This window comes from Musa acuminata, chromosome BXJ3-11 (genome assembly GCF_036884655.1).
Source record: "Musa acuminata AAA Group cultivar baxijiao chromosome BXJ3-11, Cavendish_Baxijiao_AAA, whole genome shotgun sequence".
Lineage (NCBI taxonomy): Eukaryota > Viridiplantae > Streptophyta > Magnoliopsida > Zingiberales > Musaceae > Musa > Musa acuminata.
Window position 1 is genome coordinate 10,443,384 of NC_088359.1, and position 27,807 is coordinate 10,471,190.

A 27,807-nucleotide genomic window follows, 5' to 3' on the forward strand; every position below is an offset into this window, starting at 1 on the left:
GTGATGTGGATGTGGAGAACTGATCTGCACTATCTTTGTGGATCACATTCACATGCAAGATGGATTTCAGAGATATTAAATTATTCTCTCTCATGCGATCCCCTCAAGCAAGAGAGAACAATAGTTGAATGACCTCCACCGCAGACTCTTTTCTGGGTTTGTAAGGCAGTCATCCCTCTTGTGTGGTTGGATTTGTGCAGCGCAAAGAATGATCGGTGGAAGCCTTTTTCTAGTCTCAAACCTCAAACCTTCCTGTTGGTTAAATCTCTGATCAACGAAAGCTTTTTGAGAAACCTGCCTTGCTGTATGTCGCATATGGTTCACAAGTCACCTGTAACACTCATTTCTCGTCAAACAAATCTGATAAACGGATTAGATGTTGAAAGAATTGTACAGTCCTTGAGACAAAAACAAAATAAATAGAGAAAGAGTGAGAGAGAGAGAGAGAGAGAGAGAGAGAGAGAGAGGGAGAGTCAGATAGGCCATATATATATATATATATATATATATATATATATATATATATATATATATATATATATTAGTAAAAGTCATCTATTGTAATGGTGACATGGAATCACGACTATATTAGATTTTATGATCCTTTATAATTAGATAAGATATATATAATATAACTAATTGGATTCTGATGACATATTTTGATCAATAGAAAAAAGTCATAGAAAATAGAATTCATATCTTATATTAAATATAAATTTTAAATTTTAAATCCTTAACCTTCAACATTAATTAATTTTGATGTTTAGAATATCATCTTTTGCCACATGTTCTATACCTGCTTTAGTTACACTAGTCTCATCCAACAACACTAACTGGTATTTCCTATACCTCAATAAAGTATATTATAGTTTGAGTCAATCACTTATATTGATTAAAATATGTCATCAAGGACTTCTTTTATATTCAGCTGTATATCACTTCTCAAATAAAAATATACAAAATAATATAATAACTTTGTCAAACTACTTATTATTCATCAAATTTGTCTATTATGAACCTCATAAGTTTTTTTCTATTCATGTTATCTCAATTACGTCAAGACATAATGAAATATCTTATTATCAATATGGACATGGTTCAGTTGGAAGTCATGAGATTGAATTTATGAATTTAAACGAGAAGATATGCTGCTATCTAATAGGCATTTGGCTAATCTCAATCTTTATGACAAATAATTAGAAAAAGACCAGAAAAAGGTTTGCTTCAATCATACTTTTTGCTTGTTTGCTAATGAAAAAAAAGGTATAAGAAGCATAGTCTGTATGACATTTACAACTTGCGTAATGAGAAGCATATGACAGACCAATTAGATGAAATAGGGAGAGATATATCATGGTATTATTGAGATATATGTGGCAGTAGAGATAAAAAGCAGGCTCTCCCACTTGTTTTGTTTTCTCTCAGGTTCCCAGCAACATCCAACGAGAATAGACACAATCTTAGGCTAGAATTGTTTTGACGCATTCAACGCTCGCCACTCTGCCTCATCTCATCCGAACGCCTACGTGTTCGAGCGCCTATCATGGAATGGATTAAAAAAGAACTACAGAAAACACACAATACATCAAATGAGTCGGGGCTTCATACAACAACAAATCTGTGGGCTTTCTTAATTGCATCATAGACATGGCACTGGATGGAGAGAAGTATCCGAGTGCAAAAAAACACAAGAAATCCAGTAAACCGGGCTAGAAAAAGGAAATGTGGACAAAAAAGAAAAAATCAGTCATCAGCCACCAGGCATAACCTTGTTCGATCCAAATTGGTGACGACATTTTAATTCTTTTCATTAATTGGCAATTGGAACGGAATGTTCGATTTCAACACATTTGTAACTCAGGAATCAATCACCTACCCATCCATGGTTATCATCTATTACAAGAAAAGAAGGAAAAAAATTATCAAGAGGGAACCTTGTGAAAGGGTGACTGCCACCAACAGATATCCGTCAACCCATACACAAAAAGATCATCTCTGCCGTCCATGTCCATGTCCATGTCCATGTCCATGATCCTGCCACCTTTTACCACCACCACCAGACCTGTAGCGATCCCAATTCTCAGTGGACCATTCAGGCATCTTATTTGACCTACTCTCCCTTCTGGATTCATCGTTATAACTCCACCCAGCTGGGAACTCAGTCGATCCCAGCGAACCGCCGTCACCATGGAGGCTCCCATTCCTATCTCCTCGTAGGCTGCCGGGAAGCATGTGGGCCTGTGACACAGTCCCACTGGGGTATGTGCTATAGTTGTTTTGGATTGGAACATATTGTTGGTTGGGCACAGCAGCCTCTAGTATACCATTTGGTTGAGAAATAAGTTGATGGGCTGTCGTATCCTGCCTCACAACTTTAGTAGCACCTGATACGGGAGGCCATGTGGGAGGTATGGGGGAAACTTTTGACGGTTCAGCCTTTGGTAGAAGTTGTGGTCTTTGTAGATTGTGGGGCAAAGCAGGTAATGCAGGCAGACATGACATGGTAGTGCGGCTGTGACCAAGAGATTCCTGTAGAGGGATCGAGGAAATGAAGGTTGTCTTGGTGACTGGGTACTGTTTACTGGGTAAATCAGAGTTAAAAACTTTCGTCTGCTGCAACGGATATCTGATGGATGTTTTTTGGGGAGGTGGAGAAGGGGCTGGGGTCCTGGTTGGAAGCAAACTCATGGGTGGAAGATTTCGAGTTGTCGAATCATTCATCATCATCCCTTCTGGCACTGAGGATATTGTTGCTGGTGCCTGAGCAGGTGATACTAAACCAGGAGTCTGAGGCCCAGAAACCACTGGAAAAACTGTAGCAGGAGGGGGTTGCAAAACCACAGAAGTAAGAGCTGCCACTGTTCTGTTGCCTGAAAAATGAGGCTGCAAAACTGGAGTCTTTGAAAAGGCTCGAAAATCTGACCTCCAACCACTCTGCAAACAAATAGGAATAAATGGTGAGCTTGACAACGTGCAAAATAGCATAAGACCAAATGAATTGCAGTTGCAACGGTTGTTAGCAGAAGTCTCACTCTTGCAGCTTCTGAAGGAGGGGTTGGAGATGGAAGAGATGTTGGTGGTTCCTGCTCCTGGGATCTTGTTTTATGAGAACTATTCTCCGTCGGGTGTGCCAACTCATTCAACATACCAGTCAATCCAACACCATTTCTTTTAAGCATATCCAGCAGCAGCACCATCTCCTCACTTGTCAAGCTTTTTCCTTGGTTGGAAGTTAGAGCAAAGACGAGGTCTGGATTTTTTAGCAGCACAGCTAGCAACTCAAGGTCTGGCTCTGGAGGCCCATCACTGATTGGTGAAGCACAGGTGACGTCAGCAGCTGCCTTGGATGCAGGGGCTTCCTCAGCGTCTTTAATAGGAGCACATGAAGAGCCTTCTTCAGCATCAGCATCCGGTGGCTGCTCAGTTGGGATTTCTGGTGTCAAGGTGTCATCAAAATCCATTTCTCTGTCCCAAGGTTCCTTTGGATTGGGTGGGATGTCTTGGAGGCATGAGTAGAATGCTTCTTTCTCTCGCTGATTTCTCTGTGTTTGGACATCAAATTCCTTGCTGTCCTCCCCTGCACCCATACTCCATGTAGAACTTATCTGTGTCTCTGCGTAAGGAAATATGACGAAAGAAACTTTTAGAATGATTTGCGATAAGGCATCCATTTCAAACCCTTCATGCAGACTATTATTCGTTATAGGTCTCCCCGTAACATTTGTTAAGATTTGATTCGAACCAACTCAAAACTTTCAATGCAGTTCTCCTACAGTGGTATTTACATGTATCTTCTGCTCTGGAACATCTGGCAACAAGATCAGAGTTGACAGAGAATGAAAAATATAGGACTCTTGCAAAGGTTTCAATGAAGAATATGCATGGCTGCTTTCTGGAATGTCTATTTTTATAAGTCAGCTGTCCAGAGTTTATGTCAAACTCGACAAGGAATAATTCATTATTTCAATCAGCACTCTCATAGATGCAGATACTTAACAAAAAATGTAATCAGTATATAGTATGTCAAACCCTCCTAATTTTGACTTGATTCTTGTTAGAAAATTTATGAGCTGAGGATATAAACACAAGCACTTGTAGATAATTTGTTGGTCCACTCAATCATTTGGTCCAACGATTGTTGGATATAAGCACAATCATTGTGACATCAATAGCATTTTAATGGCACATTTATTTTCTCATGTACAATATCCTTTTAGGAACAAAAGATAAGCCAGTAGATGCAAAATATTATATAACTAATTCGTTCTTGATGATCACATGTTCAATATATCTACTTTTAGAACCCTTAAATAAATATTGTTTGCATCCCGACAAGGATAACCATAATAAACAATAAACTTTACTCGACTAAAGATACCTCCATCTTTCCAATTGCTTCCAAACCAAAATATATCTTGGCCTAAATATCAATGTTAACGACAATCCCCTACATTAACTCATGGTGTAAGTGTTGAATTCAGGAACCCAAATCTATGAGAGCAATATGCAGCATACCATAATGCCATAAAAATAATATTACAGATTTCAGTCAAGCAATTCAACCTCAAGCATGAAAGAAAACAAACGGTACCATACGCAACACTGTTATGTTGGATATTCTAAAAAAATATTTATAATGATTCTCATTTCTTATGCTGATTCTACTGCAGGGATAATATCTTGAAATTCTAGCATAAGAGCAAAATCAGAGCATGTTTAGCTTTGTAATCTTTTGCCAAAACCAAGTAAATGCAAACAGGAATGTCAGAGTCCTAATGAACCATATAATAAATTGTGATTATTCAGACACACAATGGGAAAGTTTGATTAAAAAAGCTTACTGGTTCACCCATGTCAATACTCATATTCAGAAAGAGAATAGAAAATACCTCGTGGAATCTTCCATTGAATTGGCTTGCAATTCAACATTCCCAAACAGTCTTGCTTAGAAGTTGAATTTGAATTTGAATTGCTAGCAGTTTCAGACTCACTGAGAAGATTATCTTTTGTGGAAACTATTCGGATGCTATTTCCCTCTTTAATCAGATGAGGATCTTGAGGTGCTTTACACTCAGATAATACATTGTTGATCTGAGATGCAGAAAGTGCCTTTGGATCTTCAATTTTCTCTAACTTACTTCCACTACTTGATGGATCAACTTTTCCATACTTATGTTGCATAAACATTGCACGCAACTTTGCTTTCTGTATATCATCAGCTGACATTGGACGGCTATGATTTGCTGATACTGCTCGTACAACCTGCGCACTTCTACCTGCAGCTCTATGATCAGGCTGTTCCACCAACAAAACCTTTCTGCGTTCTTTGGATTCTGTAAATTGCTAAGGAAATTATAATGTTCAAACAGTTAGCGACATGATATTGAAGGAGAGATGCAGGACTAGCAGCGGTTCGTACTATTAGTTAATTCACAACTAATTTACAGTCCAATTTATTAATTGTAAGGATGTAGCATGTCAAGGCTCTAATGATGTACATATTGTACCTGATTAGGATAGTGGCTCTTGCAAAAATATTGTACATTTACCAGAAATTGGATAAATCTCCAACACATTCTACTTCTACATTCAATGTCATATGCTTCTACAGAAGGTTAACAATTGGTAAAAAGCTAATAATTGCAAAAGGTTCCCACTGAAACACTTGACAACGATAAAATTCAATGAGTTCAACAGAAAAGGAGACAATGATGCAATAAGCATAATGATACTCTCATACCATATGATTCATGGAGCTGATATTATTCAAATAGTCATTTGACATTTACATGGCTAATCTAATTTCCGCTAGTCAAGATCAAACAGCTTATATTAACCTAAACTCATTAGGAATATTTTTTATGCACTGATACAGTAATATTGTTTCATAAGATTGCATGAAAGAGAAGGTGATCTGAATAGGTCTAGATGAAGCAAAGAGAAAAAGCTAAACCACTGGTTATATAGTTGGCAAACTTTGAGATGACATCTTAATTTTCTTGCACCAAATACTAACATCTGCAAACAAAACAAAAGAAAATTTTATAGAGGATCTAGTGGAATAGAATTTCTGAGAACATAAATACTTAATTTCAAAGGTTCTTGATTCCTACCACAAAAGCTTGTTACATAAAAGCCATGACTAATCTTACAGTTATCATCAAAAATATTGGGACCACAATATAGTATAGAATCTTCTGAGAACATAGAGGATCTAGAGGTATAGAATCTTCTGAGAACATAAATACTTAAATTCAAAGGTTCTTGATTCCTACCACAAAAGCTTGTTACATAAAAGCCATGACTAATCTTACAGTTATCAAAAAAATTGGGACCACAATATAGTACTACCTTTTCTAGAACAAAAATACTACTGGATCTGGAACAATTCATTTATGATCAAAGACCATCCAAGCTTACATTTTAGCAATGATTTTAGACTAAGACCCAACATGTTTAGAGGGTTAAATCTGAGTTAGTCATCTTATGATCAAATCAAGTAATACACGTCCGATATTATACCAACTGAAAAGTATATGGAATCTCCTCAGATCTAAATTTCAAACAAATTAATGTTCGGCTAAATAATAGCCAAATAACACAAGAACAACATGAAGCTCCTGATACAACTTATATAAGAGATGGACAAAATATGTCAAATTATCCCCAACACTCACCGAGGAATTACAGATACTATTTGGAAAAGATGAAAGTAGGTGATATTCTTGAAGGAATCACATATGGAATGGATGGTGTGACAGCTTACTTTGAGCAGGCTAAGCATGGGTACCTGTTGAGGATCATTACAAACACCTTTTGGAAGTAATGCTAATGATATGCTGACTCTTGCAGAGAAAAGATGGAACAAAAGAAAAGAAAAGAAAAGAGTGGTGAACGTGAGGCATTGGAGGCACTGCCTCTCTATTAGCGGACAATTCCAAGATATTCCAACAAGCTTTAAGTTACACTACGTTAAGATATTGTGGCCTATAGTGTGAGGTGATATCTACAACTCTTTAGATGAAAAGCTGTGCAGCTCCCAAATGACAAGAAAAGTGGTGTTGCAGAAAAACAAATCATGACTAAATATTGCAGAATTTGATTTAAGGTGACCAGAAAATCACATGATTCACCAATGTTTCGACTTGAGGTAAGTGGCTTGTCACCCTAATTAGGTTTTTAATTAGGTTTTTATAAAGATGTTTTTAGTTATTTAATAAAGTAATAAATGTTATTTTAAATATCAAATATGGATGAATGTGTATTTTATGTCTTGATTGAATAAAATGATATTCTATAGTTATTTGCCTTGTTGTAAATGCTTGATAATATTCATTTCTAGATTGTGTGCACCATGATTTGCGAGCTATAAAAAATTTGCTTCATCTATTGTTGCTTTAATCATGAAATCAGCATATGCTTTAACAATTGACATGAAATATAAAATACGAAAATACTATATATATATATATATATATATATATATATATATATATATATATATATATATATATATATATATATATATATATATATATATATATATATACATATATACATATATACATATATATATACATATATACATATATATATATATACTTACAGGTTCTTAATAATTCACCTACAAAAGCTTATGCCTCATTGTAGATTCCAAGGATGCTAAAGCTTCGGATCGACGAAAGGATGATGTTTAAATCCACCAAGACAGAGGCAATGAGGTAATATGAGTGATACACATTAATAACCTTGTAGACTAAAGTAGAAAATTTAATCAAATGTGGTGGTAAATCTAAGATGGATGGCATCTAAGTCTACCTTAAGTTCACCAAAAATATTGTCCAGGGGATGAGGTTGATTCCCTTGGGGTTCGTACATACCTAAGTATAAGATGAAAGGAGAAATAAAAAGTAGATGCACCTAAATATGATGATGAACATAATGAATATGAGTGGTTTCTTATTTTTGTATATATTGATTTGACTATGTAAAATACATGTATTGTTTATATTGATGTCTTGTAAATATCCTTAAATATATTTAAAATCTTGTTTACCCACCTAAGGAGGCTTGTCCACTTAATGATTTTTTTCTCACAGTCTCACCCTCACCACCCCATCTCCACATGTAACTCATTGAAAGATACATGGATAATTATCATGATGTTCTGCATGTCCCTGAAAGGATTTTATGGTAAAGGTCCATTGAAGACTTTTAATATTAAAAAAATGATCTAAAAATATGAAATAATTAGATGATATTTTTATAATGTTCATTCTTGTATTATGTTAATATTCTAAATCTAGCATTTGTTATTAACAAAGTCAAAGACCATCATCTCACGGCGACCGGTGGTATCGGCCTTGGGACATACGTTACGTCTATACATACTCGATTTCAGAAAAAAGGCCTGAAAATGATAGAAAAATCATTTAAAAAAAATAAATTTCAGGGTTTTTATCCAAATTTAATGGTACTTTTATTCGATTTCAATAAAAATAGAATGTAAATGAGTCAAATGAATGGAATTCTATGTTCTGAGGAGGAGATAGTGAATTTATCTTTTTTGAATCCTTGAGGAGCAACTTTGTTATATGGTCCTCTGTTGCTTCCATTAATCTAAAGTCACATATAAGGATATGAGTTGATATGTTAGATTATATGTGGAAACAAGTAATTAACGGAAGCAACTTATAAATATGTGATGAGGGAAGTGAGAAAGTGTAAGAGAGTGAGAAAGAGAGGGAAAAATAGAGTGAGGGAGAGTCAAAGAGGGGGAAGGAGGGGCTTTTAAAAGGGGTGAACCAAGGTCCAACAGTCAATTTGATCAGACCCTGATTTTATTAGATTTGATCGATATAGGTCGGTAATGATTGAGTTACGACCGTAACGGGCGACATAGGGGCATATCAAGCTGTACACCCCCGCTTCTTGCATTTTGCCTAAAACCAGGTGATCCGCGATCATCCAGTGGACCGGAACATACTGGTCGTTTCAGTTTCGGGCAATACAACAGTAGGATAGTCCTTGATTTTAGTTATACTAAGTAAAATAAGGATAGTATAATAAGACAAGTAAATATATGCAAGTGTCCACACAAATGATTATGGTTACACCATGGTTAGATAGTTTCAAAAGAAAGAAAATAGGATCAGATCTGATCTAAACTAGCCCATGGCCATTTGGTAGATTGTCACATCCTCCAGATTTTGAGGCACGACAAATATCATACCAACTGATACCTACTGGTCCAATTGGTATCAAACATATGGTCAGGTCTTGGTCGATATTAAACTTACATGAAGGTATAATGCCCAAACAATACCACCCAGTACATTGGTACCATGCCAATCCCAAAGCTTGGCTTGAATAATTATATATAGGCCCAATTTTGACTTTGTCTCTGCACCTGAAGATGGCCAGGCTTGACGAGAGTTTGCTTTACATATTTCTTTGCATGTATATTAAATATAAATTTGAAATTTTAATTACAGCATAAATTCAATCAAGCTAATCTGATGTTTAATAATAGTTAATTAAGGAGTCAAGCTCATAATTGTCCAAGTCAACATGCATTCAGGGCTAATTGCTTATCAAGCTGTTCGAGTCACACACATGTAAAGGTCAGCTAGAAATAAAGCTCGTTTAGGACTGATCAGTTGAACAAACTATGCTTAAAGCATATTTAATTAGAGTCCAAGCTTAAAAAGAGGACTGATCAAGTATGAATAGATTACATCACTTTACAAATCACATGGTACCATTCTAGAATTCAAATCAACTTAAAAGATCATGCTTTTATCAAGTTAATAGCAAAACAGGCTGAATATTGCAGTAACCTATTATTTCCAACACTTTTAGTTATGCCAGATGACAGTTTGAAAATCAGAAGCTAATGGAAGCCTCATGTATGAGATTCATCGAGAAATAACTTCACAAAATTATTGTAGCAGTAGTTCTATATAATGGATAATCAAGTACTGGACAATAAAGTAGATTAGGAAAATGAGTATTTAGCTGATGGATACTGGTTGATGAGACACTCCGATCATGATTCTTACTTGAGTCAGCACCAGATGCTGGAAGCAGCTTCAGTGTTTGTTTAGGCTCTATTGTTCTGCATGGGAGAGAGACTGCAGTATTAATCATTTATCTGGAAGTTAGCTTCATCTATACCCTCAACCATTAACAAAAACAAAGCAACTCAAAAACACTAATTATCTGACTGTTCTGCAGCAAGAAAATACTTGGTTGTTTCAGCATCTTCTGTAAGTGCAAGAATATCTTCCTACCAGTTAGAAAGAAAAAAAAAAATCAAGTCTCCATATTCAAATAGAAAGATGATATGATGTGTTTTATAAAGAAATACTCACAGGAATGTCAAGTTTGGCCTGCAATAACTCATCATTAAGAAATCCACTCATCCTGCCACACAAGAAACATTGAAGTTAAAGATAGTGAAAGAAGGAAGAATGGAATAAAATATTTAAAAAGTGCATCCCAATGTACGAGACTCCCATGAATGCTGAGTTTTGGGAGGCTCAATATCCACAACCTCAACCCTGCAAGCAGAGAGGTTGTTTTTGTGACCTAAACCACAGTCACACAAGTTGTAAAGGAACACTAACTATGGAATGAAATACTACATAGCAAGGATTGAAATATCGTACCGTACCGGAGTTTTGACATTTGTTCGGTACGGTACGATACTATATATTGAGCGGTATACCGCTCGGTATATATATATATATATATATATATATAAGGCGACGTCGCCTTTTCCTTCTCCCACGCGGGGCGACGTCGCCTCGTGTGTGTGTGTACATACATACATACATATATATATATATATATATATATATATATATATATATATATATATATATATATATATATATATATATATATATATATATATATATATATATAAGGCGAGTCGCCTTTTCCTTCTCCCATGTGAGGCAACGACGCCTTTTATAAAAATATTTATATATAAATATAAATATAAATATAAATATATATTTATATATATATATATATATATATATTCTGTCCGGTAACGGGTGATCCGTGTACCGGTCAACTGACGAACCGGTATGTACCACTCGGTACGGACGGTATTATTCAAAACTGCATACCTTGCTACATAGTAGAAAGGAATACACACCTTTGTTTATGAATCGCCTCCATTGTTGTCTTGAAGGAACTAACAAAAGGTCTCTTCAAAGCTTGGCTTTTAATGAACACTTTGCTCCATCGTGAAAGAAGGACCCTTGCCCTGTTTGATATGTCTGATCTCCAAATCAGATGAGTGAGTTCCAATAAGTATTTGTAAGGAATAAAAGAAAAAGAAAAGGACTAAACTGTAAATATGTTTAATAAAGGAATAAACAGAAATATTACTGGATGCTTAAAATCAGGTAGCATTCCCTAAGAAAGAGTTTAATTTCCTCAAAGTTGTCAAAGTGTTCGTCTGGTCAAGTATGAGAAATAAGAATCACTTAGAGTCTGGTTTCTCTTTTTAACCAGAACCATGAGTAGGTTGAGTTTAGCCTTGGGTTTTGTAATTCTAAGCAAATCAAATCAACCTATGCCAAGTTTGTTCGGCCCATTGACATCTTCTGCAGCAAAGCAATTTGAGGACCAACCTCGTTAAATTTTGCCAATCTCCTATCTGGCGAGTGGACATGTCCCACAGACATGTAAAGAACTAGTTTTCTCATCCAGATGTAAGGCCAAGTCTCCCACACTAATACCAGAAACAATGTACAACCACTGTGAGTTAACTTCAATTTTGCCATCCAAATCTGATGTAATCTTATCATCAATCCATGGATGCACAGATTTATAGGATTTAAAGATTACTGCCCAACTATTACCAGAATACAATGAAAAGATGAACCTCAAAACTCATTCACTGTTATTCTTATGACCTTATATTAGTATATACTTCCTACACTTTTTAAAGTTTAATTATGTCTCATTGAAATCCATAGTGTGTACACACCTGATGTCCTATAAAACCGCAGCCTGTTAACAACTGGCACTATGGCAGACATATGCACTGGCAAAGCTTTATGTACAGGCAGGTGATAGAGAACCTGAATGAAAATATCACCTCAATTCAGAAACTCATGATAAAGCAATTTTCTTCAAACACATAAAACAGAACCTTCAAAATGACAAGAAGCACAGTAGTTTGCTCTTCAACAGCTGCTTGGCTCAACCATGTTGCCAAGATGGTGATGCCACCATTATTTGAAAACCTAATTACATGTAAAAGATATAAGATCAGTTTCAATGGATGATCTGAATTATAAGCAAAAGTTCAAAACAACAACGTACAAAATTACCAATTTAGAACTGCAGAGTTTTCAACACAAAGAACCCATTCCATCAACTTCACCTGTGATGAAAACGTCTGTTCCTTCCTCATCAAATTGAATATGTTACTTAAGAATTCCTTATCATCAGAGTTGACACCAGGAATAGTTTCTTCCTGCAACAAGGATGGACGGCCTTCCTCTTTCACAAGGTCAATTGAAGTCAGTGTCTCCTGTTGGTATGTTTTAACAGTACCAAAAATGCCAGTGTTATCAGGAACTTGTTTAAGCTCCACGGTTACAAAAGCATCAGAAGCAGCAGCATTTCCTGATGGCACTTCGCTGACAGGCAATGACTGATCTAAACTAACCAAATGGTCTTCTTTGGATGTCTTGGATTCTTCTAATCTAGTTACTTTCTCGCATGACAAACGAACAAGCTTTCTCACTCTTGAGCGCTGACCAGCAAAATATTCTCTGACCTATAACATAGAATGTAAAGATGTATTTTAATTCCCAATTCTTTTGTGTGTGTGTGTGTGTGTGTGTGTGTGTGTGTGAAAGATGAGAATGGAAAGGAAGTACAATATCAACCAACTCTATAGTTGCTTGTCAACTATGAGCTCTTATGATTTTCTCTAAAATACAAACTTAAATAAAGCAAAGAAACTATAGATGACTATGAGATGTAAACCAACATGAGATATATCAATCAAAAAAATAAATCTTGCCATGCATGTTATGGAGCACATAATCCAAGAAATGGTAGTCAGCAATGTGGGAGGTTCTATTTGGTTACTAAGCAGAATGTATAACATTTGCAAGAAAAGACAGATGGCACCAATAAAGGAAAATGAGAAAAAAAAAAAATGGGGGATTCATCTTTTTATGCTAGCATTGAAAGGGTGCAAAAACAATCTTAACAAAGATGACTTGAAAATCATATTTAGTTCACTTTGTTCAGCATCTTTCTAATAATTCACATGACTTTGATGCTATTATAATGCTCAAACAACACACTATGTTACATACTGTGCCATGCAATGGTCATCCCAGGATGTGTAAAAGCATTTTCTTGGAATTGATTTACAGCATGCCTCTACAAACATTCAGTGATACACATGGATAACAGCAAGCACACATATCCAGCAGAATGTAGAGTGCTAAATCATTCTTTTCCATTGAGTTTATCAGACAAGGGTAGACTAATTATTCATCCTTATGAAACTTATGGCCCTTTAATTTCGTAAGTCTCTTTTTAATTGTCTTTTAGAAGCAAAATATCAAAAGAAAAGTCTTTCATGAGAAATAGAAGTTTCAAAGAATTGTCCAAACCCAAAAGAAAAAGGAGCCTTATTTATATCGTAAATATTTATTGAGCAGCATCAACCTAGAAGTCAAGAACATCAGGAGAGAAGAGCCATGATGAAACAACAAAGAGTAGAAATCCGAGTAAACAAGATGAATCAGGCTACAAACTGATAATTTGTACTACTTAGTACTTACAATGCCTTAGATTGACATCTTGTCATCATAAATAGCATATTCCTGCCACAAGTTTACATGATATTCTGGTCAGCTAATAGATGCTATATCTTATAGATTCAGCAATTCATAGATGAAAACAGAATCAATCTACTGGTCCAAATCAAATAAATTACATTTGTGTAGAAAAAACCATTTCCAGATGAAAATCTTATTTCTAGACTAAAGCATTTGTGCCCGAAGTACTTTTATGATGACAATATTTGCAGCATAAACTTCATCTAAAATTTTTCATAATCTTCTGCTATGTCATTCCAGTGATAAAAGGGTGAAAGATGGCTTGAACAAGTTCCTTGAGAAAATTAAACTTAAAAATAAATTCAGCTGACTATAAAAATTTGAACCACAATTTTTTTGATGCAACCCACTAAAATCCTTGCTTATTTTTCATTTCTCAAACCATTCATTATTCTCCGCATTGCATGCAATATAACATACCTAAATGCGACTTATCCTCACTGTAATAGTTGTTACAATGACATATACATAAGAGAAGTAATAGAAATGATGAGTCACATCCCAGCTGGAAGAAAAGGACCTGTGAAACTGTAACCCCACAAAGAGCACTGATCTCGCGACTTTCTTTTTTCCCAATTGCATCCTTGATAGAGAAAACTGACTGCATATACTTTGCCGCTTTAGGATTCAACAAATCCCTTGGCCGTTTTCCTGTAAAACCTCGCACAATATCAGTTTTCAGGTAGCAAGTTCTCCACATTACATCAGCATCAAAAGCAACTTGTAAAAATCCAAGGAAAAAATTACCACATATGCATGATTTACAGAGAAAGTAATTTAAAACAAAAGAGAAGTCAAGGAAAAAGGAGATTCAGAGAAGAGAAAAAAAAATTACATTTCAGATGTAATTCATTCCTAATGGGTTGACATAAAGGCCAGTTTAAAAACTTTAAGCACCTCTAGTGATAACTATTCAAGATGAAAAACAACATTAACACAATGATAAAGTGTTTTACTAATCAACAAAATATTATAATTTTTCATTAGAAAAAAATGAATTGATAATACTGCTGTTTGGCCAAGCTTTCCAAGTGGTGATACAGTTTTTTGGCTAGGATGCAAATATATGTTGAGTAAAACCTAACTGCAGAAATGTTTGTATTTGTAAGTCCTCCTAAATCAAAGCAAAAAAGGTGCAAAATGTGATGCAAGATCATTGTAACTAGTGATTTAAAAAGTGCTAGGCGCCAAAAGGCGTCAAGGTCCAAAAAAGCTCGAAGTGCTAGGCGCTTGCCCAAGCGCTCGCTCGAGCGAAGCGAGACACTAAAATATTAAAATATATAATATAATTAATAAATATAATTATTTAATAATATTAAAATCAAAATAATATATTATTAAACTAATAAATACAAATACATTACTGTTACTAGTATATTGTTAACAGTATACTTTCGAAAGAGAAGGAAGAGGAGTGTAAGGGAAGACCGATGGTGTAGCGACAACGGTAAAAGTGAGCAGCGGCAGCGGGAGCGGCGATAGCAGGAGCAAGCAGCGGCAGCGGGAGCAAGCAGCGGCAGCGGGAGCGGGAGCGGTGACAGCGGCAGCAGCAGCGGAAGCTGGAGTGGCGAGCGGCGACAGCGGAAGCGGCAACAGCGGCAGTGGTAGCAGGAGCGGCGAGCGGCAATAGTGGCAGCGGCAGCATGAACGCGAGCAGGGTTAAGGTTGGGCAGCGGCAGCTGATATCAGTGCTTTAGTTGGTTCGATTGAACCAACTAAAGCACCGAAGACCGAACCGGACCTAAAACGCTGGTTCGGTCGTCTGGTTTAACCCAGGCGCTCGCCCGAAGCGCCCGACGCCTGGGCTCGGGCGAGCACCCAGGCGGTGCCTCTTTGAAGCGCATCGCTTGGAAGTGAAGCGAGGCGCTCGGGCCTCGCCTCGCCCGAGCGCCTAGGCGAGCGCCCGAGCGCCTATTGAAATCACTGATTTGCAACTTCTCATCTGAATGAATTTTATTAACTTGGAGCAAAGAATGTGATTTGGGTACTGAACCTATGCCAATCCATGGCTAGATTGATACGGATACGATCTGTCTTGGCTTACCAGAGGAGGAGGAGACAATGAAAGTAGAGAAGGAAAAGAGGAGTACTAAAAAAGAGGTCGGCGGCGCATGGCAGGCACAGATGGATAGGTGGAATTAAGGTACAACTCTCTACATCAAGATGGCGAAGAGAGCTTGCGTGTTTGTGACCCGAAATGAATTGGTGAGTTAAACCTTCAAAGACATTTTTTAATTGGACTGAACCTCCCAAAATGAGAGGCGGTCCACTATCGATTCATGCCTAGCCCGATAAATATCGATCAGTAGGACTAATCTACATGAAATTGCAAACCATGGTTTAGTTGTATTTTGCAAATAACATAAATTTCCATATGGCAACATCTTTTATAGACCTACATTAGTTATCAAAATAATACTAGGCGAATGAAATCAAAAGCCAAATAAAAGATAGGAGAAGATGATATTAGGTTTACTTAAAAATTCTAAAGAAAAAAGGACATTCGTCTTGGTTTTGATTGAAGATATCATCCTTCCAAGTTTCTGGTTTGATTGAAATTTATAAAGAAAAAGGACATATGCCTTGGATTTGATTGAGGATATCATGTTTACAAGTTTCTTGTTGATTGAAGAATCGACAAAGAAGGAAGCCTTTCAACTAAATATCTTCAAGTATGAAGATTGTTTGTAAAAACAAATATGAAAATAAATCTTCCCTAAATAAGAAAACATGAAATAATTAATTTGTTTTAATTTATGGAATGTAATTTTCTTTATTTTATTTTTTCTTGTTTTTACGTTTCTTCTTTTACTTCTTATACTTCAGGATCTGTAAAAAGGGTAAAATATTATAACTAAACATCATGGAACATTAAGTAAATTGAATTTCTTTTTCTCACATTCCATGATTGGTGTGAGAAGTAAGGAGGTGTGAGGCTTTCACCCCTATGAGTTAATCCCTTTACTAAGAGTGATTCAAGTAGTTATCTTTTATATATTATCATCATAATTATTATTTATTTCTTCCTCTCTTTTAATCTTTCTCTATTCTTATATATACACACACACACACACACATATACACATACATACATACACATACATATACATATACATGTATACATGTATATACATATACATGTATATACATATATATATATATACATATATATACATATACATATATATATATATATATATATAAACACTCTGCTTGTCATGAACTTGTCCAATGTAACAAAACTTTTGGCTAAGCTATAATGTTCTATATCGACATAGAACAAATTTTCAATCATTAAACTCTAGATATGTTCCTAAGTAGAAGAAGCCACATACAATTCTAATTTGTTCTTTATTTGAATAATTTTAATTACTTTAGCTGTCTTTTGCAAATGTTATAAGTTGAGAAATGACAACATCTTCCATAATCCCATACCAGTTACCAAGATAAATAAAAATTACAAATGACTGAATATTCTAAAGGAAAAGAAAGGATATAAGTTTTAGTTTCAATTAAAAATCATATTCTTGCAAGAAAGTTTCTTCTTGATTCAAGAATCTACAGAGAAAGAAGCCTATGAATCCAAAACAAATAAACTTTCAAAGAAGATTGTTTCCCAAAACAAATATCGAAATATATCTTCACTTAAGAAAAAGAAATGATATGTTTTAATTCATGAAATGTATTTTTTTTATAATGTATTCTTCATGTTTTTGTATTTTCCTTTTATTCTTTTGCTTCAGGGTCTACAAAAAGGAGGAAAGCAATAATAACTTAAGATCATTAGAATGTTGAATGAATTGAGCTTGTTTTCACATTATGTGTGAACAGTGTGAAGCTACAATTTTTTCCATCATCCAAATCTAAAAAGTACACAGGTTTGAGACCTTCATCCCTAAGAATTAATCTTGAAGTCAAAGGGAATCTAATAGTTATCCTTTTCTTATTTTATCTTTCACAATTATTATCTTCAGCATCCTATCTCTTTCCCTTGCTCTATTCTAAAATAAAAAAGAATACATGTTCTCTTCTTGTCTTGAACCTGTTCTACATCAAAATATATGCCTCTTACGAACTCAATTATGTTGAAAGCATGGTAAGTTCACATTTTCAGCCATGTTGACAACAGGGAATTGAAATATTTAACCAAACTTTGCAAATAATATATATGTAAAAGTGATGGGGAGCTATGCCAAAGAATTGCATGCCTATGCTATGCATATATTCTGTCACACACCAGAACAAGCCTATGCCTATGCTATGCATATATTCTCTCAACAGCATGATTTAAAGCCAACCAACTAGATGAGATTACTTCCAACAAAGACAAGCCTTAATGTCCCCATTATTTGGAGTCAAATACATGAAACTTCTCCACCAGAGTTTTGTGCAAAGCAATATCCTACTTAAATCAAGGTATGCAATACCGTACCGTACCGGTGTTTCGAGGTTGGCTCGATACGGTATGGTACCGGCATACCGAATGGTACACCAGGGTTTATCGAGCAATTTCCTCTAACTGCAGCATTGTAGCATTGCTACAGTGTAACACTGTAGCACAGTCCATCTGGTAGCAGACGGTCCACGTACCGGTATGCCGTCGGACCGGTACATACCATCCGTACCGGACGGTACCATTCGAAATTGCATGCCATGACTTAAATAAAGAGTATTTAATTTAATTTTATGATTTCTAGTAATTTTTAAGGTCATTCTCTCTCTCCTTTGCAGAACTAATCCTAATCTATTCACCTCCTCTAAGACATCCATACGCTTTCGTTTAACAAGTCCAAATCATCTTAGATGTTTTTTCCTCATTTTAACCTTAAATCTAATTGTTTATGGATGAAAACATTTTTGTTACAACTTTTTAAGGAATTTGCACATTCAACACAACAATTTCATCTCAATTACATGATCTCGTCTCAGTTACACGAACTTCTGTAATAGACTTTAACTACCTCATACTTCAATCCAGAGAACATTGGGGATTTGCATCTTATATATCTTTTAATCGAGTCACACAATGAATTAACAAAATTCTTGGCATCCCTATCCCCTTTTAACATCCAATTTACACTCTGTATATTATATATTCATATTTCGTCAATCTCTTCTTCGTGTTTAATAATAGATCTGAGATACTTATAATCTTCACCACAGCAACTTCTTATTCATCCATCTTAATTACATCTTTAGTTTTTAACTTGAGATTGCTAAAACTACTTTCCTTATATTTAACCTCAGCTCTACTTAATCCAAAACATTTAGTTTCCAAGGATTGTCCAATAACAAATTAATCCCAGCTGGACACTCAACAACGAGAACAATAATATCAACATATAACATACACTAGAAGGGTCTATCCTAAAGATGGCAAATAAATTCTTTCATTACTCATATGAAAAGATAAAAATTTAAAGCTAATAATTAATATAATCCTATGATCATAGAAAACTCATTAGACATACTCCCTAGTGTCCTAAGACCAAATGACTACTTTATTATGCATTTGTGTTAACCAACATAATTATTGGATGTTTCTTTCATTTATAAATTCAACGTAATAAAATATCTGGGAAATCTATCATAGATATTTTCTAAATTAAAAATAAACCAAATGCAAATCTTTCTTCTTTTCTCTCAATTTTTTTTCATTAATTGTGTTGATAAATAAATAGTTTTCCTGGTTGATCTTCCAAACATAAAATGGAACTGACTTTTGAAAAAACTTATTTTTTATCTTATTCTTCTTAGTTCTTACAATCATTCTTTCTCAAAGTTTTATACAGTAACTCACTAGTCTAGATCTTCTATAATTAAATTATTAAAGTAACTTTGAATATCTCTTTTGTTCATATAAATGGACACCAAAAAAGCTCTTCACATCATCTTAATTCTCAACTTCTTGTTAATAAACTAGTCAAACATATTATTCCAACTTTGTCAAGACTTAATTAAAATAGGTCCTACACTTTAAGATACTATCATCCTTTTCCCTTACCTCATTGCCCCAGTATTAAGAATAAACATGAAAATTATAAACTTATCATTATTGTTTATCTTTAAAGCTAAGTTATATACAGTATTCGCTGAATAATTTATCAAAATAAATTCTCCATCTTTCCTTAAGCTTTAAATTGTTAACAAACACTTATTTCATCTGTATCCTTTATACATCTAAATATTTAATGCTATCTATTCTCTGCACTTCACATTCCTAGCCTTGGCAATCTAAAAAATACCATTTCCCCATCCTTATTACCAGGCTTACCATAAAAGTTATCATAGGATGTGTAAGTTTTAAACGACGTATATTTTCTCTATTTCATTTTGCTAAATATCTTCTAGATTTCTCACTTTTAATAAAATCCATCAATCTTTCAAACATGTTCTTCTCATAGTGATTGTTTTTTGAACTCCTCACACTACCAGTAACTCTCTCGTGAAGCTACACTATAACCTTTACAAGAATCTTCTTTAGCACCCACCGTATTGTAGCTTCGTGAAAGAATTTTAATCAATGGATATTCCAGCTTACATTGTCAATTCCACAATATCATCATCTTCCAAATATAATCTACAGTGTTCCTACTTGTAACCTTCTTTCTTTTATACGCCATTCTTATCTTTCAATTTTTTCTTCAAATCTATTATTAGTATTCTATCTTTATGATATGGTTCTGTCCTGCATGTATTGAATCAAATGAAATTAAGACAGTTTTACTAACCAATCAAGCACCCATTCCACATTCACCCTCCAGTGAATAATATGCTAACACAGAGTAGCTTAAACCCTATAAGAACATTAGTTTTCTTGAATCTTTGATATTTCAACTTAAGTCTTCAGCATTTAAGCCAATCACGTCCACATAATCAAGCCTTACTTGCTAAAGTTTATTTTGGTTTCAGCAGAGGTATAATGATTCAATAATGACTTACATTTATATAAGAAATCCATTCAAAAAGCTATGTACAACTAATCTGCAATCAGATACAAACAAATGCTGTCATAGTAAAACTTCAAATTGTGGAGAACAATTAACTGTTATATTTCCGATAATTTTGAGCATAAAATTATCAAATGGGATGGAAAATTTTGAACTAATTCAAGTTAACAATAAACTGCAGAGAAAGATGGTCACCTAAGAGCCATCCAAATGGAAGTCAACAACTCACCAATTCTTATTGATAATGCACCAGCAGCCTGCAGACAAACCAAAATGAACTCAGTTATCATCCATCTTGATTAAAATTGGGTGTACATAAAAAATACAGATCAATGACTCTTATTTGATTAAGGAGCATAAATGTTGATGACTTATGCTCAGTCCCAACAAATTAAATTGACAATGTAACAAAAAGTAAGATGACAATCCACAACAATGATAAGTGCAACATGTACATTGCTGCTTCCACAAACTTGAATGATAACAGCTCCACAGAAAGAAAAATATTGTAATTAAATGTACATACTGCATTGTAGAAGCAGAAAGTTTAGATGGTAGAAGTAAAAAATCAGAAAATGTACATAACCCATTGTTGGCTCATGCATCTTAAAACCAAGTAGCATCACAGAAAATTAAGGTAAAAAATATACGAAACATGAACACAAGGTTCACACAGCATTTCTATGGGATATCGAGTAACTAGCTTATATATTGGTGAACAGGTAGGAATCCATAGGGAGGATAAGAGAAAATGCAACAATATGAATTATTTCTCAATGCTACAACCATTGCATTTGACTAGACAATAGTAAGAATAGATAAAAGCAGCATCACAAGAAAATAACTCAAACAAGTAGGGATAGAACAATTCAACAACCACGGAACTCATACCCCCGTAATTTGGATGAAATGCAGAGGATGTGCCGCCTACCTCTGATCTCTTAATTTTGGACCTATATCCTTCCTTCATCCATGGATCAAACAAAACTTAAGTAACTAACAAACTACATAGATGTCTTATCCTAATCAATCGATCTAAAATACCATAAAATTAGATGTCTTATACTAATCAATCTAGGACCAGATAAAAAGGCTTATTAACCCCATCTCCAACTCAACTAGGAGCAGTTAGGAAAGTCTTTTACCACCTCTATTCCATCTAGATATGGATCAAATTAGTCATAATTGAGATGAACTTATACTTCCACCTCTCCTGTGACTTGTGGAGTCCTTCAAGAGCCTAACTAAGATGCATAGATACATACAGCTATTAGAGTCAACCATGGCAGGCATCATATTGCTCGAATAGACTGAAATATCATACCAACTGTGCAAAATAAGATATAAATTGTACCAAATTGTTGTGACAATCTTTTGGCCTATTTTAAAGCTGCAATGCAAACGAGCAAACCCTAAATCAACTTGGGCCAACACTGACGGTGCATGTGAACAGGCTCTGGCTGGAAAGTGATAACTCAGTTTAGACTTGGATTGAGCTTGGGTTGAGGGGTGGAACAACCAGGGCCATCACAACCCGGACCATCATATGATTAATGTATTATTAACTTAAATATGTACAATAGAATTAGATCAGCTCAATTCTAAATCCTTTATTTAGCCACCTAATTTACACACCCTCTTCAATTTCTGTCTCCACTGCCATTCTCTCCCTCTGCTTTTCATCGTCTCTAGTTGTATCACTCCTCTCTATCGGATATGCTCATCCTCCCTAACCCAAGACTTGTCAAGAAGCCAATTGCCATGGCAGCTGAGAAGCTGCCCACCAACCAATCCAATGCCTCCCACAAACTTTTGCCACCCTCCCAGTGCAGCAGCATCCATACTTTGTTGTGTCACTAATATAGCCACCCATAAAATCATAAGAGTACAAACTTCCACTTCTGTTCCCCTTACCGACAGAATCTCTATTTATTGTGCATGCTTTGTGTCAATCTATTGAAGTGGATGTCCTCACTAAAAGAATATATCCACAATGGCAACAATGTTAAGGCAAGATCTACGATTTTAGTGGACCTTCTGGAAACATATTAGGCTTATCATTTCTCTATGTAACTGTACTCTGAATTCATCATGATGCCAAATTAAAAGGAGGTGATTATTGCTTCTGCAATCATGATCCTTTCTACAGTATTTCCTCCAAGCTTTCAACCCAAGCAACCAAAGGTCCAACCTGACCCTATCTCAGTTTGTGCTTGGGTTAAAAGCACCAGGCAGGAGGTCAAGTTGGGTCAGGATGCAAACTAAGAAATGAAAACAAAAGTTGCACTTAGGCTTACCTTCAAACCAACCCAACCCAACCAGCCCAAGTTGAAGTCCTAGCCTCTTTGATAGCCAAGGGCTGATCTAAACCCAAGCAAACCTAGGCTACTCTATACAGTGGTGGGAAAGGGTTTGTGGATGGATCCCAATATAGAATTTTTAATTATCTAGAATTTACATTCGATTGCTTGATACCAACAAGCTGTTCCCAAATTGAGTTACATTTTATACTTGAAAGTAATTGACTAAAATAAGTGCACATATAGCTCACTTATAACTACAATAAATGTTGCATGTCTCAAAAAGAATTAACACAAAGATATCTTGCTTTTTTTCCTTTGATTTCCTTTCCAACATCTTCTTCTGCATACAAGAACAGTGCACGAGAATGTAAGCCCAACCAATTTCAATATGCAAAGGTCAATTAACCATTAAAATCTCATGCTGGTGGCACCAACAGTCCTTGAAAGGACCGGTATGTTACTGGTATGCACCCATACCAAGTGTCAATGCAGGTCAGAACCAATCAGTACAAGTTGATTAGATCGATTCAATCAAACCTATATTAATTATAATAAAAATATAATTTTTTTGATATTTTTTGCTCAATAATGCATGCATATATGATTTTAAGATCTATTACATATCATATGTGAAGAAAACTTGCATAAAAAGCCAATTAATGTACTAAAGAGCAAGGTTTGAAATATCGTATCGTACCGGCATTTCGACATTCGCTCGGTACGGTACGGTACGGTACGATACAGTATACCGAGCGGTATACCATTCGGTATACCACTCGGTATATATATATAATTTTATTTTTTATTTTTCCTTCTCCAGACGATGCGACGTCGCCTTTATATATATATATATATATATATATATATATATATATATATATATATATATATATATATATATATATATATACTGTATCATACCGTACGTACCGCCCGGTACGGAAGGTATTATTTGAAACTGCATACCTTGCTAAAGAGAGCATATTATACATGTATGTATTACAAAGCAAAATATTATTTTTTTTCATAAATGTGTCATAATTTATTAGTGACCTGCGACTAGAAGGATCACCATGATTCAATCAGAGGTAGCCAAATCTCATATCAAAATTAGAATTTCGAAGAACCTATGCATGATATTATGCCCACAGAAACTGATATCAATATATAGTACGCCACTGATGAAATAAATATTAGCAATCATGGTCTATCATTAACTACAATTGTGGCAGTATGCTGCTGGGCAAGGAGGATTTGAAAAGCAAAATTACACTGACTATCAAGCTGGAAAAATGCAACCATCATCACTATGCTAGCTCTGTAAGACACATCAAATTCTACGAACAAGGACCAATCAGTGTCATGGTATTATCACCGTGAAATTTGTAATAGGGTAGATTTGGTGGATTTAGGTCAGACCATCATGAATCTAGGTTAAATATGTATAGATCTAGACCAAAGTCACCAAACTAAAGTGGATCTAGCTTATACTAAAGTAGATCTACGGCAATTGAAGCTTACAGAAAAACAAAGACATAATTTAAGAAAAAACTCATTGAAATCCAAGCTATTTGAAAATTTTGAAGCAAAATAAGAGCTATTTCAAAAAGTAAATAAAAAGAAAAACTCAAGAGAAAGGAGGATAAAAAACTACAGTTCAGGAAGAAAAAAAGAAGAATGGGAGGGGTCAGCTTTATTATTTGAAGTGTGGCAGGAATCGGGTCACCGAGTGGTACACTTATCAATTGATAGCCATGAGCCATGTGAGTAGCAGCTAGTTACTAGACTGCTCAGCACAGTAGGCTTCTTACGTGATACACTTGGTTCCATACCGAATCTAGCAAAATAGTCCAGTCCATGGATCAGTTGCCCATCAGACTGGTAAATACCAGTACATACCAACTGATACCGTCGAAATTTTAAACCTTCAGTCAGCTTAGAGATAACAAAATGAATAAAAATTGATGTATCCAGTGCATAGGATCCTACCAAGGTCCGGGGAGGGTCAATATATGCAATTATCCTTTTTATATAAAGAGGTTATTTCCATAACTCGATCATGATCTCTCATGTCACAAAAAAACAACCTTACCATTGTATCAAGACCTGCTCTATAAATAAGTAGACAGCTATGAAATAACCCCTAAAATTTTTTCCAATTGAGAAGAGTCCAACACAACAAAAAATCACAAGTTTCATGATGGTCTCATAAAGGTACTTTAGGCAAGAGAACATTCAACAGGATTAAAAAATTGTAATTATATACATAAAATAGTACCAAAAAATAATCTCAAGGAATCGAACCAAACTCAAAAAAGGAAAAAAAAAAAAAAAAAAAAAAAAAAAAAGCAAGAAACAAAGGTTCAAACCAAACTAAGAGGAAAATTCACAAGATTGGGACTAAAATAAGGTTAATTCCTAGAATCCCTAGGATTGATGGGAACGGATTATCAAAATGACACATTAAGAATGATCGAGAAGCAATTTTACAATTTTACAATATACATGGACATATACATATACATGTATAATATGTATATATGTATATAAATATATATACATATTATACACGTATAATATGTATATATGTATATATATTTATATACATATTATACATATATAATACATACATATATATATATATATATACATATATATATATATATAGAGAGAGAGAGAGAGAAAGAGAGTGGTGAAGATGGAAGGGATCTAACCAGGTTGAGATGGGATAGTAAGGGAACATAGGGTGGGCTCGAACACAAATCAACCCACCAGCAGGCAGCAGGTTTTCATAACCAAAACATAAACCCACACAACTTGGGTTGTGAGGTCAAGGCTGCAAGGCATGTTATATAATGTTTTTAACAAAATAGGTTTGCATCAGTTTGGATCCAGTTGTACCATACAACCAAGGCAACAGTAAGACTGGCCTGAACCTAACCTACTAATGGGTCAGGATGTTTTGACCGAAATCCAACATGTGACCAAAGTGCCTTCTTAAACAAATCACATCTAAGTCTGGTCAATTGAAGTTCAAGGAAAGAATCCCACCCCCGTACATATATCCTATTAAAACTCTATTTAAAAATAATATAGTAATTGTTTTTTAAATTGAAAATATGACATAGCCAGATGAGCAGTCTACAACCATTTATCACAGGTGAGTAGCAAGATATTAAACGGAGTTAGAAGAAACTAGCACCTTCCTCTTCCATCTACTTCCCTACTCCAGCATCAACCAGTCATGCACAATCACCGACAAGCACAATTCAATCATAGAGACTCCTTTCCTCCCATGGCCACCAATTCTTCTCTTTCCTCGTACTCTCCTGTCCTCCCTCATATTCTCCTTAATATTTTTCTTCTTGTTCTCATCTTCTCCTTGTATCTTCTTCTAGTAGTCCACAAACTGGCAGCTGGAGGTTTACTGAAAATCACCCAGACAACCAATAATCTCTAGAAGAAAACTGAAAAATTAGCCAGCAGGACTCTACACCAGCCACTCCCAATCCAAATGAACCAGATTGGACTGAGAACAGCTGGCCCAATGAACTATAATCAATAGCAAGGTTCTGATTTCCAAATTCTGTTAGTAACAAATTAGGAAAAGCAGAACATCAGAATCTACCAAAATCATGACCCAAATTAGTAAACATGAGGTCTTCAATTAGACCAAAGTGCATTCACTCTGACATCATGAACATATCACTCCTATAATTTCCTATATCCTTCTGACCATTTAAAATGTCTCATCCTTGATGGTGTGACAGTCGTCAAAATAACACAAAAGTTCTTTACTGGAACAACAATCGTTAGACAACTAAGGAGCTTACCAAGAACCAATTGTTTATCTACCAAATTGAATATAAAAAGCTCACCCGATATCCAAAATTAGAAAGATAATTCTGCATTACTAGATTCCTATTGAAATCATAACTGAAGTCCTTCCCACACCTAACTTAAACTGATAGGTAAGGAATTAGTAATATCACTCTTATTCTAGTCATGTGTGAACAGAAAATACGGGAGTTAGATCGTCCACCTAGCCTGCAAACTCATCCGTACAACAAATAAATAGCTAGTAATGCATCAAGAGTTAAAAACATAAGCATCAAAATCAAAATTTTGTTGCTTCAGAGCCCAATATTTCCATCCATTTCAACCATTCTGATCTTACTAACCGAAGAAATCAAAACCAACAAACGTGATATCCAACAACCCCCTAAATTCAAGACGCAAACTTACCATTTCCTGAGCGAGGGGGTTGACACCGGTGAGCTTGCATTGGGCGACGACAAGCTTCTGCAGCTGATCGATCTGACTGTGGAAAAGCTCCCTCTGGGACTCCACAAGCCGCGCCAATGTCCCCGGCGGGCCCCCATTGTCCAATTCCACGAGCGCACCCGCCGAGTCCGCCGCCACAAGCGCCATGTCCGGCCCGAACGGAGAGGTCGCGCATCAGAGACCGGAAGGTGAGGATAAGGGGAGCCCCAGATCGGAGACGCGAACCGTAGCAAGCTCCGATCCAATCAAAGTGGACAAAATTAGGGTTAGGGTTTCGATGACGTCGGGATGACCGGAAGGGGATGAGCACGAGGAGACGAAACACGACCGGCGAAATAGAAGACGGAAATAAACAATTAGACTTGCCTTGCCTTGAGAAATGGA

General features: G+C 35.4%; 1 protein-coding gene across 2 annotated transcripts; it reads right to left on the bottom strand.

The window, feature by feature from the left end:
• Nucleotides 1-1,783: 1,783 nt before the first annotated feature.
• Nucleotides 1,784-27,800, bottom strand: LOC103971270 (homeobox protein LUMINIDEPENDENS). 2 transcript variants are annotated; one of them, XM_009385261.3, is made up of 13 exons: nucleotides 27,385-27,800; nucleotides 21,066-21,093; nucleotides 14,407-14,537; nucleotides 12,354-12,805; nucleotides 12,173-12,266; nucleotides 12,008-12,101; nucleotides 11,168-11,291; nucleotides 10,374-10,425; nucleotides 10,248-10,288; nucleotides 10,029-10,117; nucleotides 4,890-5,333; nucleotides 3,033-3,613; nucleotides 1,784-2,934 (listed from the first exon to the last, which is right to left on the bottom strand). In XM_009385261.3, the coding sequence occupies exons 1-13, from the start codon at nucleotides 27,568-27,570 to the stop codon at nucleotides 1,990-1,992; spliced, it is 3,261 nt and encodes a 1,086-aa protein (XP_009383536.2). In that variant the 5' UTR covers nucleotides 27,571-27,800; the 3' UTR covers nucleotides 1,784-1,989. The 2 variants fall into 2 exon arrangements, with proteins under 2 accessions (XP_009383536.2, XP_065030588.1); XM_065174516.1 differs by having other exon boundaries at nucleotides 21,032-21,093; nucleotides 27,385-27,445.
• Between the last annotated feature and the right edge of the window lie 7 nt (nucleotides 27,801-27,807).

Excerpts from the sequence above, each read along its gene's own strand:
- LOC103971270 (XM_009385261.3), bottom strand. The coding sequence starts at position 27,570 with ATGGCGCTTGTGGCGGCGGACTCGGCGGGTGCGCTCGTGGAATTGGAC. Across the intron at positions 11,292-12,007 it reads GCGGTTTTATAGGACATCAG|ACATATCAAACAGGGCAAGG; the intron begins GTGTGTACACAC and ends TTTGGAGATCAG. Across the intron at positions 2,935-3,032 it reads CTCCTTCAGAAGCTGCAAGA|AGTGGTTGGAGGTCAGATTT; the intron begins GTGAGACTTCTG and ends ATTTGTTTGCAG.